The sequence below is a fragment of the Phoenix dactylifera genome, chromosome 17, assembly GCF_051530095.1.
Source record: "Phoenix dactylifera cultivar Ajwa chromosome 17, Ajwa_hap1_PhDact_Kaust_v1.1, whole genome shotgun sequence".
Classification (NCBI taxonomy): Eukaryota; Viridiplantae; Streptophyta; class Magnoliopsida; order Arecales; family Arecaceae; genus Phoenix; species Phoenix dactylifera.
The window spans coordinates 15,348,804-15,365,931 of NC_143206.1; the positions used below are offsets into that span (position 1 = coordinate 15,348,804).

General features: G+C 38.9%; 2 protein-coding genes across 3 annotated transcripts; one reads left to right on the forward strand and one right to left on the reverse strand.

Annotated features, from left to right (window-relative positions):
* The first annotated feature begins 629 nt into the window (after nucleotides 1–629).
* LOC103709657 (cyclic dof factor 1-like) lies at nucleotides 630–6,270 on the forward strand. The gene is made up of 2 exons (XM_008795115.5): nucleotides 630–938; nucleotides 4,272–6,270. Exons 1-2 carry the CDS (start codon nucleotides 789–791, stop codon nucleotides 5,658–5,660), a joined length of 1,539 nt encoding a protein of 512 aa, XP_008793337.1. The 5' UTR covers nucleotides 630–788; the 3' UTR covers nucleotides 5,661–6,270.
* A 5,280-nt stretch (nucleotides 6,271–11,550) lies between these two features.
* On the reverse strand, nucleotides 11,551–14,162 carry LOC103709658 (WUSCHEL-related homeobox 11-like). 2 transcript variants are annotated; one of them, XM_088713240.2, is made up of 4 exons: nucleotides 14,078–14,160; nucleotides 13,393–13,988; nucleotides 12,064–12,239; nucleotides 11,551–11,810 (listed from the first exon to the last, which is right to left on the reverse strand). In XM_088713240.2, exons 1-4 carry the CDS (start codon nucleotides 14,134–14,136, stop codon nucleotides 11,793–11,795), a joined length of 849 nt encoding a protein of 282 aa, XP_088569366.2. In that variant the 5' UTR covers nucleotides 14,137–14,160; the 3' UTR covers nucleotides 11,551–11,792. The 2 variants fall into 2 exon arrangements, with proteins under 2 accessions (XP_088569366.2, XP_088569365.2); XM_088713239.2 differs by having other exon boundaries at nucleotides 11,551–12,239; nucleotides 14,078–14,162.
* Nucleotides 14,163–17,128: the final 2,966 nt, after the last annotated feature.

The following is a 17,128-nucleotide window of genomic DNA, read 5'->3' on the forward strand; positions in this document are numbered from 1 at the left end:
AAAAATATAGCTTGTTTATTACTTAATATACACATGCGCTTATGCTTGCACCCATTCAAGTACCTCTCAAGAATCTTACTTAACATCACTATATCAATGATCTTAGCAAAGTGTTCATTATTATTTCCATAGACTTAGAGCTACAATACTTGAATGCATGTATTATTTAATTGAATCAAGGGTTAAATTTCAATCCAAAGCCCTGCTTATGGCATTGAGTGTCACCAAAGTATCTCATATATCTATTTTGTATTATTCATAAAGAGTGCAAAGAAATCAATTCTATGAATGTTCTAGCTACGTCCGTGATATGATGTGGCCGAGGTCCGTAATAGGGTGCAATCAAAGCGGTCACCTTTGCGTTATCCACATGGCCAGTGGCAACCCCGTAATAGTCGCCACTTTTCGCATTTAAAAAGTTCGTGGGAAAGCCGGAAAAGCGAAAGGGCGATGCATCTCCTTTTCTCCTTTTGCCAGGTGCGCATCATCGCCTTTTTCCGCCCCCCACGTCACACTGACGTCACCCTCCTCTCCTCGATCTCTCAGCCACGAGAATTCGTGGTTCACATTCCGCCCACCCCTCCCTGCTGACTAGGACGCCAGCTGGCACACACCAGCTTTCTCACCGGCTACTCCCAGTCGTCCTCTTTCTCTCCTTCCCCCTCATTTATTTTATTTTCCTTTTGTCCGCCTTTTCCTTCCGTCTCTCCGCTTTCCCTCGGGCGAAGAAGGGGAGGACATGCGATACGGTAGCTGCGATTTGGGAGCGGAGATCGGACGGCAGAGAAATGTCTGAGCTCAGGGATCCGGCGATCAAGCTTTTCGGCAAGACGATCCCGCTGCCTGAGAACCTTCCTTCGCCCGCGACAGTGGAGGATAAGGAGGAGTGCCCTCCCGATACGGCTCCGGCGCCGGAGATGCCCGAGGACGACGAGAAGGTGAGACCAGATGGGCCTTCTCTCGTCTTTAGCGCCGTGGTTTTTCAGGGTTTGGATTCGGAGCGGAAGATTTTTTTCCCCTCCAGAAAAAAGTTGTTTTTTCCTTTTCTTTTTTTTTTTTTGAAAAATGAAGACTATCCTTTTTTTTTTCCCCAAAAAGATAGGATCAGCGGTTTGTTTTGGAGTATCTAATGGTTTTGTTGGATTCCTATTTGATGTGTTTTATACGAGTTTTCCGGTATGTGTTTTTAATTAAGTGGAGGAAAAATTTGACGAGGAAGGGTTACTTTGTTCTAGTTTCTTAATCTTTATGTTTTAATAACTATATTGTTTTGCTGAATCGTGACCAGGATATAGATTTTTGATGTATTAGAATTTTCATTATCTACGTTCTGTTTTGCTGTGGATTTACGACTCTGGAGTCTGATATAAGGTATTTGTTTCAAAAGATGGGATCTTTTTGGTTTTGTTTCTTTTTTGGGCCATCTTTGGATTCAACTGGTAAAACCCTAAACCCTAATTATTATAAACACCGGCACCAACGTGGGGTTGTATGGTTTCGTTAATTTTGACGGTTTTCTCTTTTTTGTTATTTGTATATCGTTTCGGTGTTGAATGGATATGAAAACTAATTTGGAATAGGTTGCGATATATGTTAATAGAAATTTCACTTGATAAAGAAAGATCGCGTTCCATTATTGTTGTGAATTTTTTGTTTGAATTTTTTTGGTTCCTGTAGCCTTTTTTAATCCAAAAGATGAATGGATGAAGGATAGGATAGTCTGGTGTTCTGTGTAATGTGATTTTCACTGTCAATAGGTTTTTATTTGGAAAGGCTTATCATTCTGAGCATTTTCATGGTAATTTTGATTTATCTGAAAGGCCTAGATCCAAAATATAAGAAACAACAAGTTTTCTATGATGACGAAACTACATGCCCGTGACTTATTAATTGACGAAAAGAAAGAAAAGGGAATAAAGATGGCGCTTCACCAAAAAAAAAAATGCAAATATTATTCAGTATATGAGGGGGGGACGGTCAAGTGTTAAGAATGGCAGGTTTATAGGTGGACACTTAATCCAAGTCGGATACATGCCAACTGATTTGTTTCTATATTGGATTCTGTTGTTAGATTGAATTCTCAGTTGGAAATGATCTCTAGTCATGGATTGCTAGTATGTGTTAGTCTCCCGTGTAATTTGTTTGTGCTTAATGCATGCAAAAGTCTGCTGAAATTTTCCATCTGCCGATAGTGAACCTGCTCCTCTGAGGAGGAGGGGTCCTTACCCTGCAAGATATGTGGAATGATCTAAAGGGAATAAAAGAAATTGATTAAAAAATTTGTTCTTCTCTTCAGTTAAGTTTGAGACACCCATGCAAAAATTTAAACCAAACGAGATATGAGGATGCACTGCAAGTTCTCTTTTTTTTTTTAAAAAAAAAAGAAAAGCTGATTTACTTCGTGCAAGAGCCGGCTTAATCAAATAGATGGAGAATATATAATCATCTGAAAAAAGGGTTCTTGTTGCATAAGGAAGATGTCACTATTAAGTGTTACTCTAAGACTTTCTTCTCATCTGTGCAAACATGTGCTTGACAATCTGCGAGACATACAAAGTTGCCTGCTGCGAAACTTGTGTTGCATAAAAGAGTCAGAATCATTATTTTTAGGGTGGTTACCTAGGCGCATTGGTGGCCACCTAGGTGCCAAATAGAGCCAGGCTCCCTAGGCTAAATTTCCCCAAAATTTTACTTTATTTAGGATTTACAAGCCGAAACTGTGAAAACCTAGAAATATACGTTCCCAGATGTGATATGTTTGCATTGTGGTGCCTAAGGACATAATCTAAGAGATTGTTGTATCGAGTAGTTGGATCACATGTGTAGTTTTTTCCCTATTTGAACCCCATATGGGACCATTGAAGAGGGTAATAGAGGCTACCACCAACCCACCAGCTGATGGTAGGCTGGTCAATAGCTATTATTGGATCAGCCACTGGTGATGGGTAGTTGTGATGATGTCGTTCACTTAGCACCGGTATCAAGAATGTATGTATCTATCTATATATACACTTTTCTTCCTTTCCCGGTTCATTCTTTCTCCCCCTCCTCCTCCTCCTCCCTCCTTTGATTTTCCTTCCTCCTTTTCTTATACTATTGCCTCTTCATTTAGCCATGCTTCCCCCTGTTTTTCATGTTTCTGCCTTTCATCTTGCTTGCTAACCTCTTGGCCATGCTTCCCACATTTTTCATGTTTTTGCATTTCATGTTGCTTAGTAGCCTCTGTTCTGCTTGATGGGTGTTTCCAATGGCCCTGCAGTCTGTTAGCTTCTTCTTCTTCTTCTTTATGGGTGTTTACTATGGCCCTGCAGCCTGTTAGCTACTTGCTACTTCCATACCATTCTCTTCTTCCTTCTTCTTCTACTTGTTATTGGGTATTTGGCTGCTTCACTATGGCTCTATAATTTACTGGTTGTTGAAAAAGGTTTTATGATGCCATATTTTGTGAGAAATGAGTGCATATCTGGTGTGCATATATGGTATATGCATATACTAATTTATGTATGTCAGGCATTCATATTTAAAACTTCAAGTGCTTTCCTCCTTGGGCAGTGGCCTAGGTGCCTACGTGCCTAGGTGCTTGCTGAGGCCATAAAGGATGTCCATCTCCTGGCTTCGCCCTTGACAACTTGACAACCCTGGTCAAAATCAAGGTCGTCTCCACTGCTTAGGAGATGACTGAACCTTGAATTGTTCTGTGGCAACTCCTAGTTTGTCACCACTGTATATTCTTAGAGCCGCCTTTGATGTTGCAACTGGGAGCAAGTGCAAGCAGTGGGTCGCATGTGCATATTATGCTGTGTCTTACGACATTTAGGATTAATAAACGCATTATCTTGTTGCATAATCTCTATGAGGTTAGTTAACCTCCATCGTGGAGAATCCCCAACTCTAAAGAAGATATGGTTGGATCAACAGCAGACCGAGGAATGAAGGAAAAGGAGAGGGATAGCTTCATATTCATATTGTGGGAAGTCCAAAGCATCTGTGCAGAAATTTAAATTAGTTAGGCAATTGAAATGCGGGAAACTGTTGCGAAGCTGAATAACATGATGTGAACACTGTTGAAATGAAGATGCAGGGAACATAAAATCATTATAAATAGGAAGGTATTTGCATGAGCACTTGAGTAGGTTAATATTTTTTCTTTATAGACTTTCTTCTCATCTTGGTTTAGAAATGCACTTGATCAGCTTTTGTTGATCATGGTGGTTAGCTAATGGTTGGTTTCATTTCATAGTAAAGCTGATTTTCTTCATCTTGGATTTCAGGATATATGCAAAGAAAAAACAGACATGGAAGTCAATGATCCTATGCCAGATGCTCTAGAGGAACTGAACCAGGATGACCCAAATGGTTCTGGTTTGAACATTGGAAGTGAAGATGATAATCAGGCGCCCAACCAGGACATGGAAGTAGCAACAGATTCCAAAGCTGAGCATGATAAGACTGAGACTGACAGCTCTGGCCAAGAGAAGGTCCTTAAGAAGCCAGATAAGGTTCTGCCATGTCCTCGCTGCAATAGTATGGATACCAAGTTCTGTTATTACAATAACTACAATGTTAACCAACCCAGGCACTTCTGCAAGAATTGTCAGAGATATTGGACTGCAGGAGGGACCATGAGAAATGTCCCTGTCGGTGCTGGAAGGCGTAAAAATAAGCACTCTACCTCACAGTATCGTCACATAATGATGTCTTCTGATGGACTAGCATCTGGTCGAATAGATGCTTCTGATCTAATCCCTCACCAGGCTCTTCCTTGTGGGCCTTCTGTCCCTATGAGGTCTATGAAGGGAAATGGTACTGTACTAAAATTTGGACCAGAAGTGCCGCTTTGTGAGTCCATGGCCTCTGTGCTCAATCTTGGAGAACAGAAGAAAAATGCTGGTTTAGGCTCCATTGCTTGTGGCGAAAACAGGGAGGAACCCTCATGTGCATCTTCTGTGACAGCCTCCAACTGTGTGGAAAATGGACTCCCAGAAAATGTGGCTCACATGGAACAAAATGGTACACAAGGATATTGTAATGGATTGACTCCCATGCCTCATTTGCAGTGTTATCCTGGGGCTCCTTGGGCTTACCCTTGGGGTCCAGGATGGAACAACATTGCTGCCATGGCAGCAGGTAGATGCTCATCCGAGGTTGTTTATGGACCAGAGAATGGGAGCCCAAGTCTGATCCCATGGAGCCCCCCACCAATGATGTCGGCTCTGGCTTTTTGTGCACCAACAATTCCCTTTCCTTTTATGCCACCTTCATTTTGGGGCTGCATGTCTAGCTGGCCCAATGGAGCATGGAATGCACCATGGGTTGGATCTAATGGCAGCACATCACCATCATCCTCTACAAGAAACAATGGTTGCTTAGGCAATGGCTCTCCGACCTTGGGTAAGCATTCTAGGGATGCAAATTTACAGGGTGAGGAGAAGATGGAAAAATATTTATGGGTTCCTAAAACCCTGAGAATTGATGATCCGGATGAGGCTGCAAAGAGTTCTATATGGGCTACCCTTGGCATAAAGCCTGAAGAAGGTGGCATCTTTAAACCTTTCCAATCCAAGGCAGAAAGCAAGCGTCGGACATCAGATGACGCTCAGATCTTGCATGCAAATCCAGCAGCATTATCCCGCTCTCAGTCCTTTCAGGAGAATACATAATAGAGTGACTTTGGAATATTCTGGGGAAATCGTCTATTCTTAGTGGATTATACCAAAATGGTTGTTACTTTTTGGGGATGTGCCAGCTGCTTGTAGCTTGTGGTTCCAATATGGCTGCATTTTTATATGTACCTAAGATAGCAGATTATGACATCTCACAGATAGCCAGTGGTGAAGCTGGCTAGTGCTATCTTTAAAGCTACCAGGGCACATGGCCAGGTTTGCCAAGATTTCTACAATAATTGAAGAATTCATGTTGTAAATAGTAGTGATAAAGGTTATCGTTTATAGCCTTCACTTTCAAAATATTTTCTCTATATGCTGCCTATCCTGTCTCTAGGACTAAGCTACATGCTTGGTAAATCAAGAAAGGAAGATGCACTTTATAATTCATCCTGATGCTATCGAAGGAAGAGCACAACTTTAGAAACTAAAGGTCCAATCTAAACCTTAATACCTTATCCCATATGAGAGAAAGAAATAGAATCTTAGTTGAGTTTTTGTAGAGTTTTTTTTTGTTTGACAAAATATCTTCTGTTGTGACGTTTGTATGAGTTGAAGCTATAATGTTGAATTTCTATGTTGATGAATTTATTTTTGTGATTCACAATTTCCTCTTTTGCTATTGTATTCTTCTGGCTATTTCTGGATTTTAATCACCAAGCTGTTTGTGATATGTTTTATGGAGTTTGTACAGTTCCCATTCTAATGGGACGTCCTTCAAGGAATTGAGATTGGGGTCAAGAATGAGGCTTCTTAAGCCATCTACATCTAATGAGGTGATAAGCAAGAAATTCATTTTGGTAATTTAATTTTATGAAGGTCTATGTATAACAGGGTTTTATTGGAATACGTACCCGTTTCGTCTATTCTACTACTAAAAGGAAACTCCTGAGCTGTGTGTGTGGCTCTGCTCGGGGTTCATCCATCTCCACAACACGTGCATTGCACATGCCATTTTTTTTATAAAGAAGCTTAAGAAAGTTACGTCATTAGAATTATCTCAGTCTGTTTTCTTCAACAACTAGTTAAAATGATTTCTCCTGTCATTAATGTGTAGTTTCCTAAACAACAACCACATGACAAAGGCTGTCATTACTGTTACCTATTCTTTTAATGATGCAAACTTCTTTTTTAACTCGTTGACTCTTAACAACCTTTCAGTCATCATCACACTCTTCTACAGTTCTACTAATGTCATCTCAGATCCTTTGCTAAACCTGTTACTTCCACGAAACATAAGATGCACTAAACTTTATGTCAAACTTTTCTTTTCCAATTATCTTAGAGTTATGTTGTCTTATCATATCATGTGCATTATGCATGTGCTAAGAATTAAGAAGATTCATCATTAGGCATTGCAATAATGTATGAGGCAAAAATAGAAAAATATGCTCAGAGAAAGAGAAAAGATGAGCCACATAATGTGCGTAACATGGTTCTACCCCCTAAGTGGTTTGTATCCCTAGTTCTAATGTCACAGAAGATACCACCACGAAGAGATATATCTGAAAACTTTTCCTAATTTATGCTGGACTTTGTGATAGATTAACCACCTCTTCCTTAAACATGACAGAATAAACCTAGACATTACCATATCATGTATATTGACAATCGAGAAGATCATCATAGCATAGATCATCTCAAAAGATGCTTACATGCTCTTTTTCCGGTTAATAGCTACATCCTTCATCGGATACTTCCATTTAATACTCATTTATTCTTCTTCCTCGTCTTCCATATGTACATCCATCTGTCCATCTCTATTTCATGGAGCAATGGCTTGTTAGCTTCCATTTGTGCATCAAAGTCTGATGCATTTTGATTTACCCCAGGCAAACTTCTGCAGTCAGTTGCCTGACAAAAGAGAGCACTTCTATCATAATTCTCACTTGCACTCAGTTGCTTAGGTCATCATATAGGTGATGAAACTAAAAATCTAAAATACAAGATTAATCTAATGAAGTGAGTTCCATTTCTTAGACATGGATGTTGGAATCAATAGCATCCTTAGAAATGGAATGCTTTGAACGTTTGCGGAGCATGGCAAGAAATCAAGGTAGTTCGATGGTTGGTCAAAGTTGGATTCTTGTTTTCAATTATCCTGGCATACAGGAGTTGTTTAGAGTGCTGATCTCCAGTGAATGGTATCTTCTTTCTGACAATTCTACTATCTTATGCATATCTTTTATCTTCATGGAAAAATGAGTGGAGGATAAATTTCTCCTCAAACTGTCATGCACAGGTCTGACCAACTTTGAAAATATATAATTGACTGAATTGGATTCCGAGACATTTCAACAGCTGTAAGGATGTATTCGTTTCAGAATTAGATCTGGATGCCATTTTTCTGCCCCCTTCTTTTAATTTATGAGCAGAAGAGATGCCTTGTTACATTGATTTATTAGTAAACGGCAAAATTAGGAGGGTTTTCTTACTTTCTACATGATTTACTTGCTTGTTAACATATAACTTGGTCGATTCCCTTAATAAATGACTTATTCCTGCCTTCTGGCTTTCTTTTATGGTATTGAACTCCAATTTTTCTCGATGGGCTCGAACTTTTCTTATACAGGTTAGCTAGCTTACAGGCAGTGTTATATATCTGATTGATGCTGGACCTCATTGCTGGTGGTTGGAAGGCAAATCTGTGCCCCATTTTGTGTGGATGTGCTCATGGTAACACTTCCCTACCCTGTTGAACTGCCCGTTGTGGTTATCAGGGGAAACTGTCTGAATTAAGCAAAAGAGAGTACTTTTTATCTATAGCTTAACTGTGTGTGCAAGTATGGCAGATACTTCTACATGGTGGGACTGGAATGCCATAAGATATAAATTGGCTTGTTAGAAAACAGAATGCTGATTAGATATTGTAAAATTTGTAGACTAATTGCTTCATGTGAAATGGTTGAATGGGACCTCATCTACTTATCCCCCCACAGGGAAGTGATCGACATGGAAAGTTTGCGAGCGACCGTTTCAGGTATGATAACTTTCGAAAATTTGATAGCTGAAACATTTGCAGGGAGATCGATGTCGCACACTAGAAATTAATCATAAAGCAGGCCTGATCATTGAGATAATCTTGTTTGGACAGCAAAACAACTTATTTGTGTGAGATATGGAACATGAGCTGGATAGAATGAAGGGATGGTATGTGAGGAGCAGAAAAGGTTGCCGGATAAGGAAAGTACTGTTCATTCTTCAACTAATTGAGAAGTTCTTGAATAATTATTCATCATTCTTTCCTTGCAAAGCAATTCCACTATCATTTATCAAACGTTTAAAACAGCCAGCAACTAGCTATTGTTATTACTAGATTTTATGATTTTTTTTACTGAATTATTCATGGTTAATTCAGTTAACACTCTTTTTTTTTTTTCTTCTTTCTTTTTTAGAGCGGATGGATTCATATATGACGAGTACGAATGCACCCAATAAAAGCAGAAAACAAAATGCCACAAAGTGTTCGGGGCACCTCTTCATCTCAAGCCTACAGGGTACTTTCGGAGTGACTGGCTATATAAGCAGCCCATCAATCCGTAGTCCCATTAGCTTCTCAAAAAATATGCTTGGTCTTAAATACAAAGTTGTCTTAAATACAAAGTTGAGGGCAGTAGTATACGTTACTGCCTTGTACTCCATTGCTAGGTGGTGAATTTGGCGACTCGGTGCACGCTCGTGGGCTTGGGGCCGAAACAGAGCATTTCTCCAAGAAACATCCGTCTCCTCTGGATTGGATATAGTGGGCGGTGGGGGAAAGCCCGAGCGTTCCACTCTCGTTCGTCGGTTTCGCGAATGGCACCCCCTCTCTCAGCCAGCCATCCGGTGGCGAGGCGTTCCGAGGCATTGGTCGCGAGGCTTCTTCAGATTTCGGTGAGGTCCCCAAGAAATTCCCATGCAAGGAGAGCACCCACGCATCGATAAGTAGCGGTATAGCGGAAATGGAAGTAATTTTATAGTGCTTGTTTGTGATTCCCAAAAGAAAAGGGCATGGAAGTCCCTACATACTCAAGTGGTTGTGGCTGGGTCGACGTACTTGTGAAATAAAAGATATTTTAAGAAGGATTATTTGATTATTTACCCCTATCTTTACATTCCGGAAATCCACTAAACAAAACTTGTCATGAAAATTTCTCTACGCACCCATAAAGAGACCCAAAATGTCTGTCCTAGGGTGTGCACTTATTATTATTATTTTTTTTAAAGATATACTTTTTGTTGCTATAATCATGTAACTCGCATGCAAAATTATACAGCAGAGCTAGTGTTATGTGCCATTTAATTCGTATAGCACAACTATTCTACCCAATTTTGTTTTGTTTTCTTTCGAACACCTCTTTAGGAGAGGTCCTCTGCTGGAAATTCCCGGCGCTTGTGTCCTCTTTATCATTTGATCCCCTCCGTATGATGGTGCTGAGTATGTATAGCTTTACTTGATATATATATAGTTCATATTTTTCGAGTAAGCATAAAGTATTAGAAAAATTCAAATTTGGAGAAATTATTGAATAGAACAAGTGAGTGGAAGCACTGCCCTTGAGACAAGCTACTTCCTTTTAGCTGCATATGCGATTGTTTAACTTCTTAATTTGCAACCAAAGTAACACTTTACATTTAACAAAAAAAATATATGATAGGAATTAGATTGAGCCTCAAGAATATATAGTCCTGTAGTGGACGAGAAATGTGATAAGCTTCCCATGTAACTTCCAAGAGCTCGCTATACTTTTGATTGTGTCTCCTATGTCATGCCATGGCTGCAAGCATGCATGCATGTAGGTTAACTTGGTTCATATGCTCGACCGTGCTGATGCAAGTGAATTTTATAAAATTAAAGCATTATCCATGTACAACATGCCTTGGATAAAGTAAAATTATATAAATTATTAATACTTTGTATATCAAAATAAAAAAAAAGGATCGGTTGTTCAAAATTTTTCCAATTTTATCTGACGAAAAATCTTCTTCTATTTTGCACCATTCTTCTATTCTAGGCTCCTTTTTTACCCTCTATGGCTAATGCAGGATTTATATCTTGGATTCCTTACCAATGCCTCTCGGTATTACATATTTAGGCATGCTGCGCATGTTCATGTGTGTCTTACATTGCTCATCAACTGCTTAATTTAGAAGTGCATAGCCATAAACTATATGAACTCAAATAATTATCTCTGTAAATTAGAAAGTTAAATGACAGTGCACCGCTTAACCATGGCTTACTCCATGACATTAGCAGATTACTGGGGAAGTGCGACTCCCACCAAGCCACACATGTATACCGAGAGGCAAACGGTACTGCAGATTGGATTGTTTTCTTCGCGGCTCACCACTCTAAAGTTTATCTGAGCAGACCGCAAATCTATGCCAGTGCCTCTATGTAGTATTTTGTTTTTTAATTTTATTAGTAGTATCCACACCCGTTATGTGTGAGCCGCCGATGTATTAAAAAAAAAAAAACATGGCTTACTCTAGCATGCAAGGATGAAGCATCCACTATTGATTAGTAACTTGTTAAGTCTAATAGATATTCTTGATACTTAATTTTCCCTATCAGTTGAAGTGTTGTACTTAGGTCAGCACCAAACAACAAAAATAGCAGCTGCAACGATATCTATAATAATAAATACATTATGATCTTCTAATATATCAGCATAGTAAGTACTGATTCAGTAAGAGCACACATTCCTTAAGAATATCAAAGATACCAATTACTATCATCTTACTATTTTTTTTCCAGTTATCTCAAATTTATAATACCTAAGGAACTAACACTGAGAGTTATATTTTTAGGAGCAGCATGCATGACTTCAAAAAAAAAAAACGAAAAAGAGAGAAAAAAAGAGCAAAATTCAAGAGCACTAAAAAATTAATTTGCTTCCAGTCGAAATGAGTTCAGGAACCTGAATACCATGGTTTAAGAAGTGGAAAATTACATCGTCTCAAGAAATAGCAGGATTAATTAACTTGTGATGACACAAGGGTTAAGAGAGCAGCCTGTAACAAGAGAAATGGGATAGCAGCACGCAAGCATGCAAGCTTGCTTTCTTGTGAGATTGAAACCGCACCATATATTTTTAATTGAATCGTTAAGGACCACCATTGTTTTATTCATCCAATTTTGAACTCAGACTAGGTAGGCCTTGAAACCTGTTGACAAGCAGAAAACAGTACCTAATATCAGATTAACTTCGAAATTCAAATATAGGCATAATTTGGCTGTCATAATCACCAAGCTCAAAGAGAGAGAATGGAAGGGAAGAGAGAGCTGGAAATGTAAGAAGTGGGGTTCATGGTACGTACCCAAGTTATAGCAGCAATGTTAAACACATAAACTTAGTGATTTTTCCTTCTTTTTTGTTTTTAAAAAATCATAAATTTATGGATCACCGGACCAACTCACCAGGAAGTAACTTTCACCCATCTGCAAGCTCTGCATTAGAATTCCATACTCATTGACAGGAAGAACCTCTCCAGAGGCATGAACGAGCATCACGTCTTGGCCAAACATAGCCCTCAAGTCTATTGAGCCCCTTGGAACCTCTGAAGGGACTCCATTGATGAATACAGTGATACTCCCTTCATCCATGAATTTAAATTTAATCAATCTAGGATAGTACTTAATTGGTGAAAGTATTTCTCTAATATAAACTTAAAATTCTTTTTTTTTTCTGTGTTAAGTAACTTAAATTTCTTTAAAGGGCTTCCTAGAAGGTCGCTCGTTCTAGTACTGCTCTCGCCCAAATATGTTTAACTGTAGAGTTCTAATGGGATCCGAGTGCGTTAGTGCTGCTAAGACCGCACCCTAAAGTCTTATGTTCATCATGCATGAATTACTCATAATTCGAAAACTGAGTACTTCATTGTATGTGGAAGAAGGTTTCACTAGATAAGTTTAGGGAAAATAAGATGAGTATGCATTGAAGAACTATTTTTTAATTTTAGCTCAAAAGGTAGCCAGAAAAGGAACATGAAAAAGGATATCGACTGTTATCCCTCGCAAAATCAACCCCCACGTCAAATCAATCAATCTATAGTGTGTATTTAGGTCCATATAAATAGAAACTAGCAAAAAAGTCATTGTGGTAACTGCTGTGTAGAGAGAGAACGAATGAAGGTGATTAAAGAGAGAAAGAGAGATTAAACTATAATTCATTAACAGATGGAAAGAACAGAAATTAAGATATCCGGTATTGGATATAACCATAAGATTATAACATTAATTAGACAACCTAAATCAAGAAAAATAATTCTTTTTTTTTTTTTTTGAAGGAACAAGGAAAATAATTCTAATTTTTCTACATTTCTTGTAAAAGTGGAAGTGAAAAAGAATAATACTTTTGGGCTTAGGGAACAATGAAAAGATCCAGATATATAAAGGGTTTTAGAGACTTTGTGAATTTAAGTTCAGATCTAGTAGAAATTAACAAAACGTAATTATTTTTTAATGGAAAACGAATTGTCCCAATCAATCAATCAACTTTCTTTCCAAGTGCAGAGAATCTGAAATCATGGGATGTTTTATTTTGATAGAGGAAAAGGGTGTGGGTGCGAATAAATCGTTTCTTTGGAGAATTCAAGCATGGGAACTTCGGTTCTCCTTGAGCAGCCTCCATCCAAATAATGGAAACCACTATTCAAAACAAACTAAAGTCTCACAACGCAAGATAATCATATAATATGAAGATGAGGTTATAGAGAAAGGCCATCCATCACTTGGCCATGCACTAACCAGGTTGGTAGTGTAACTGCGTGACATCCGAAGAGTACATGAATGGAGTTTGAGTGTTGTCTGTGAAGCCCATTTGGCGAGAGATTGAAAAGAGATCATCGGCACCATCATCCTGCATGAAGCTAGAGGAGGAGGAAGAAGAAGAAGAAGCTGAAGAAGAGCAAGCAGGGAAGAAGCCTCCACTCGAGGAATTGGAAGACGACGTGCCGGACGAGTTAGATGTACAAGGTGCATACAAAATTGCACCGCCGACTTGGTGGGCGCCGGCTGCAGCTCTCGGATCGGCAGCGAGCGCAGCCTGCAGCTGGCGCTGGCGTCGGCGGGACCTCGACCGCCGGTTCTGGAACCAGTAGAACACGTTGGCATCGCCGACTGCACCGAATTTCTCGAGGAGCTTGCGGATCCTCACCGTCTCATCCTTGGGGGGGTTCACCATGCCGCTGTTGAAGATGGATTCAAGTATGAGGATCTGCTCGGGCTTCGGGGTCCAACGGGAACGCATGGGCTCGGTGGCGGTGCGGTTGGCGGTGGAGCCGCCGCCCGGGCTGCTGCTGCTGCTGTTGTTGCCTGCGGAGTGGTCATCCATGGCCGAGGGACTGAAGGGGGAGAGGAAGTGAAAAAGGAGGAGACAGAAGTCAATGGGAGGAGTGTAGATGAAGGGAGGGATTGGGGAAGGAGAGGTTACCCATAGATATTTGACAAAGAAAGAGAAGAGTGTGACACCAACACAATGTTTGCACACATGCGCGTATTGAGGTTTAAATAGGCCCTGAGTGAGTGTAAAAGAATGTCCTTTTCTGGGCTATGAAATTAAGGGAAGTCTAAACATCCTTGGCTTGGACAGCTAAATTACGAATATGGCCTTGATTAACTAAAATTTTAGTAGATGTGAATATGAGATGAGCTTTGTGGTACATGGGGAATTATGTCAGCCAGTGATGATCATTTTTCATGTCATGTGGATTGACATAGTCGTTCTTCATTTTCTTTAACATTATAACAGCAGTTACTAATGAATTCACAAGCTATTGGTGCATATTTGAGATGGTTTAAACCAATGGGCAGCTGCATCCATATCCATTGCAAAATTGTACAAAACAGATACATATAATTGAGATTGGAAAACTAGGAAGATCAATTCCTATTGATGAATTACAAAACACAAATCAATGGTATTCTTCGATAAGTTAAGTATGAAAACAGTCTACACTAAAAAGGAAAGATAATATTTAAATTCCTGAATAGGTTTTTTCAATTTCGAGACTTTTTTTTTTTGCGCGCGAGCGGTGGTCGTCATTTGTGACCAATTTTGCACCATCACTTGCTATACTGCATCGTGTTCGCATTGAACTTCTTATATTTTGAAAATCACTTTCAATCATGCATGTGTTGGTGTTACCGTATCGGCGCATATATATGAAAATTATACATGATCAGCATAATTTATATGAGATGAAATGTTATGTACACTAGTGATCATATAGCCACTAGAGTCATCAGTCTACCATGAACCCAGACCCATATAGATCAGCCAATCTAGAAGCACTTTAAAAGGGCACTATTGCCAAGTGCCATGAAGAAACCCAATAGCAAGTTAGCATGCCTTAGTAATTCCTCGCACTGTAGAGTTACCTCCATCTTATCACCAGAAAGGGAGTCCAACAAATAGGAGAGGGCAAGGGAACATGTGGGGTCACCTTTGGCAAACCTGACTTTAGGAAGGCTAATGGGTTTCTCATGTATCTTGTTGGGTTCTAACCTTTTTTTTTTTTTTTTTTTTTGATCACATCAGCATGTGAAAGAAGGGCCAAAAGCAGGGAGGGGAGGTAGGGTTTTGGCTTCGCACCCCCACAGGGGCATGTGATGTTTGGAGAGGTGCATGCATGGGGAGATGGGCCCCCTTTGCAGAGCAAAGGGAGGGCAGATTTTTCAAAGGTAGGGGAGGAACGATCCAACGAGCGGTCAAAGAAACGCACCCCTTAATTTATGAGGGCTGACGTTCTGTGGGCACAGGGCCAAAACGAGAAGAGGACTGGTTTCATAAATATATATGTGAGGTTGTGAGTTGGAAGAAGGTGAGGGGAAAGAGGAGAGGGTGGAGAGCAAGGGTTGGCCCAAAGTTCGGTCACCTTTACCCCTTTTTCTCACTGCAAGCCGACGACGCGGAGACTACGGAGGGTTCGTTTTTTTTTTTTTTTTTTTTACTGGGACTCGCCTCTGTCCCCTTCCTCGGCCACCGAAGGGCCTCGGTAGTTCCTCTTTAACATGACATGGTTTTGGACTTGTCTCTCATTGGTTAAAAACTTCTAAACATATATTTCTGCGTGAATTAACATACTCTATTCCAAGAGTTACTGAAAATAAGCACTTTCACCATGTTGAGCTTTTTGGAAGAATGTAATTGCATGCATGGCATGCATTTATGTATTTATATATTGCATGTAATTATGCGCGCAAATGCATATGCATATTCATTCCTTTTTTGACAAAAAATTATCATAAAAGTTTCCGACAAAATGATGAATAAATTTAGAAGGCTTAGTTTTTTTACTAATATCGATCATGTCGTCAACCATGAATCGTCTGAAATCATCTTACATTGATTTTGTTATGTCATCTAAAAATGTATAGATATATCAACATGCATACAAGATGAAAATATACTTCTTAAAAATTATTGATTATTTAATTATCTTGTTTTTTTTAATCAATGTTAGCTGTACGGGTGACATAGCTTGCACATTCTTGTAAACTAGTGATTAATTGTATGATATAACTCCACAATAGTGATGGATCATCGTACAACATACTCCACAATTGCCATGGATCAGATCCATGCCCTCCTCAAAAATTACAGGTTGGTATTCTATGTATTAAATTTTTTTTTTTGAGAATTAAGATGAAAAAAAAAAGATGGCCTAAATTGTGCAGGGCACGATCTGAGCCAAGGTCGCTGATATAAACACTTAGTGACCTTTACCAACTAAGAGAATGAGCACTCTTTTTTATCCAAAATTCTCATACAAAAATTTTATAAGTTATTTTTATATTTATTTTTATTAGTATTTGTTAAGATTCCAGAAGCCGGCGAACTGATAGAACATAATAATAATAAAAAGAAAACCAAAAAAAAAAAAACTAAAACTAAAACTACGTAGTGCTGCTTTTAAGACTTGACAGCCGCTCTTGTTTGTATGTCTCCCTCACTTCTTCCCATGGTAAATTTGGTTTCTACCATGGAACAGGCGGTGATGAAACCTTCAGCTTAACCACAGAAAAAAATATTATTATATTACGAAATCATGTCTCGAATCCAAATGAAACCATGGCGTTCCTCAAAAGAAACCAAAAAATTATCGGTGTTTTTGCTCAACATTAGGGTTGTCAATTATGAATAGTAAAAAAATTAAAACTAAATCTAAAAGTTATCAAATCATAACTACTACTGAAAAAAATTACAAAGCTGAAATTAAAACCAAAAAATAAAAACTGCTGATATTTTTTATTTATTTCAAAATTTTCATATATCAATAACTAAATTAAAGTCATCATCCATAAATTTTATAATATAGTTCATACAAATTCAACCAGTAAATATATTCAAAAATAATAATACAACCATCCAACAAATACAATAATCCAGCTTAAAAATAAATCTACTATATCAAAGAAAACATAAAGATAAATTTTTTAGTAAAAAAATGGGCGAATAATCTAATCTTTCATTTCACCTTCG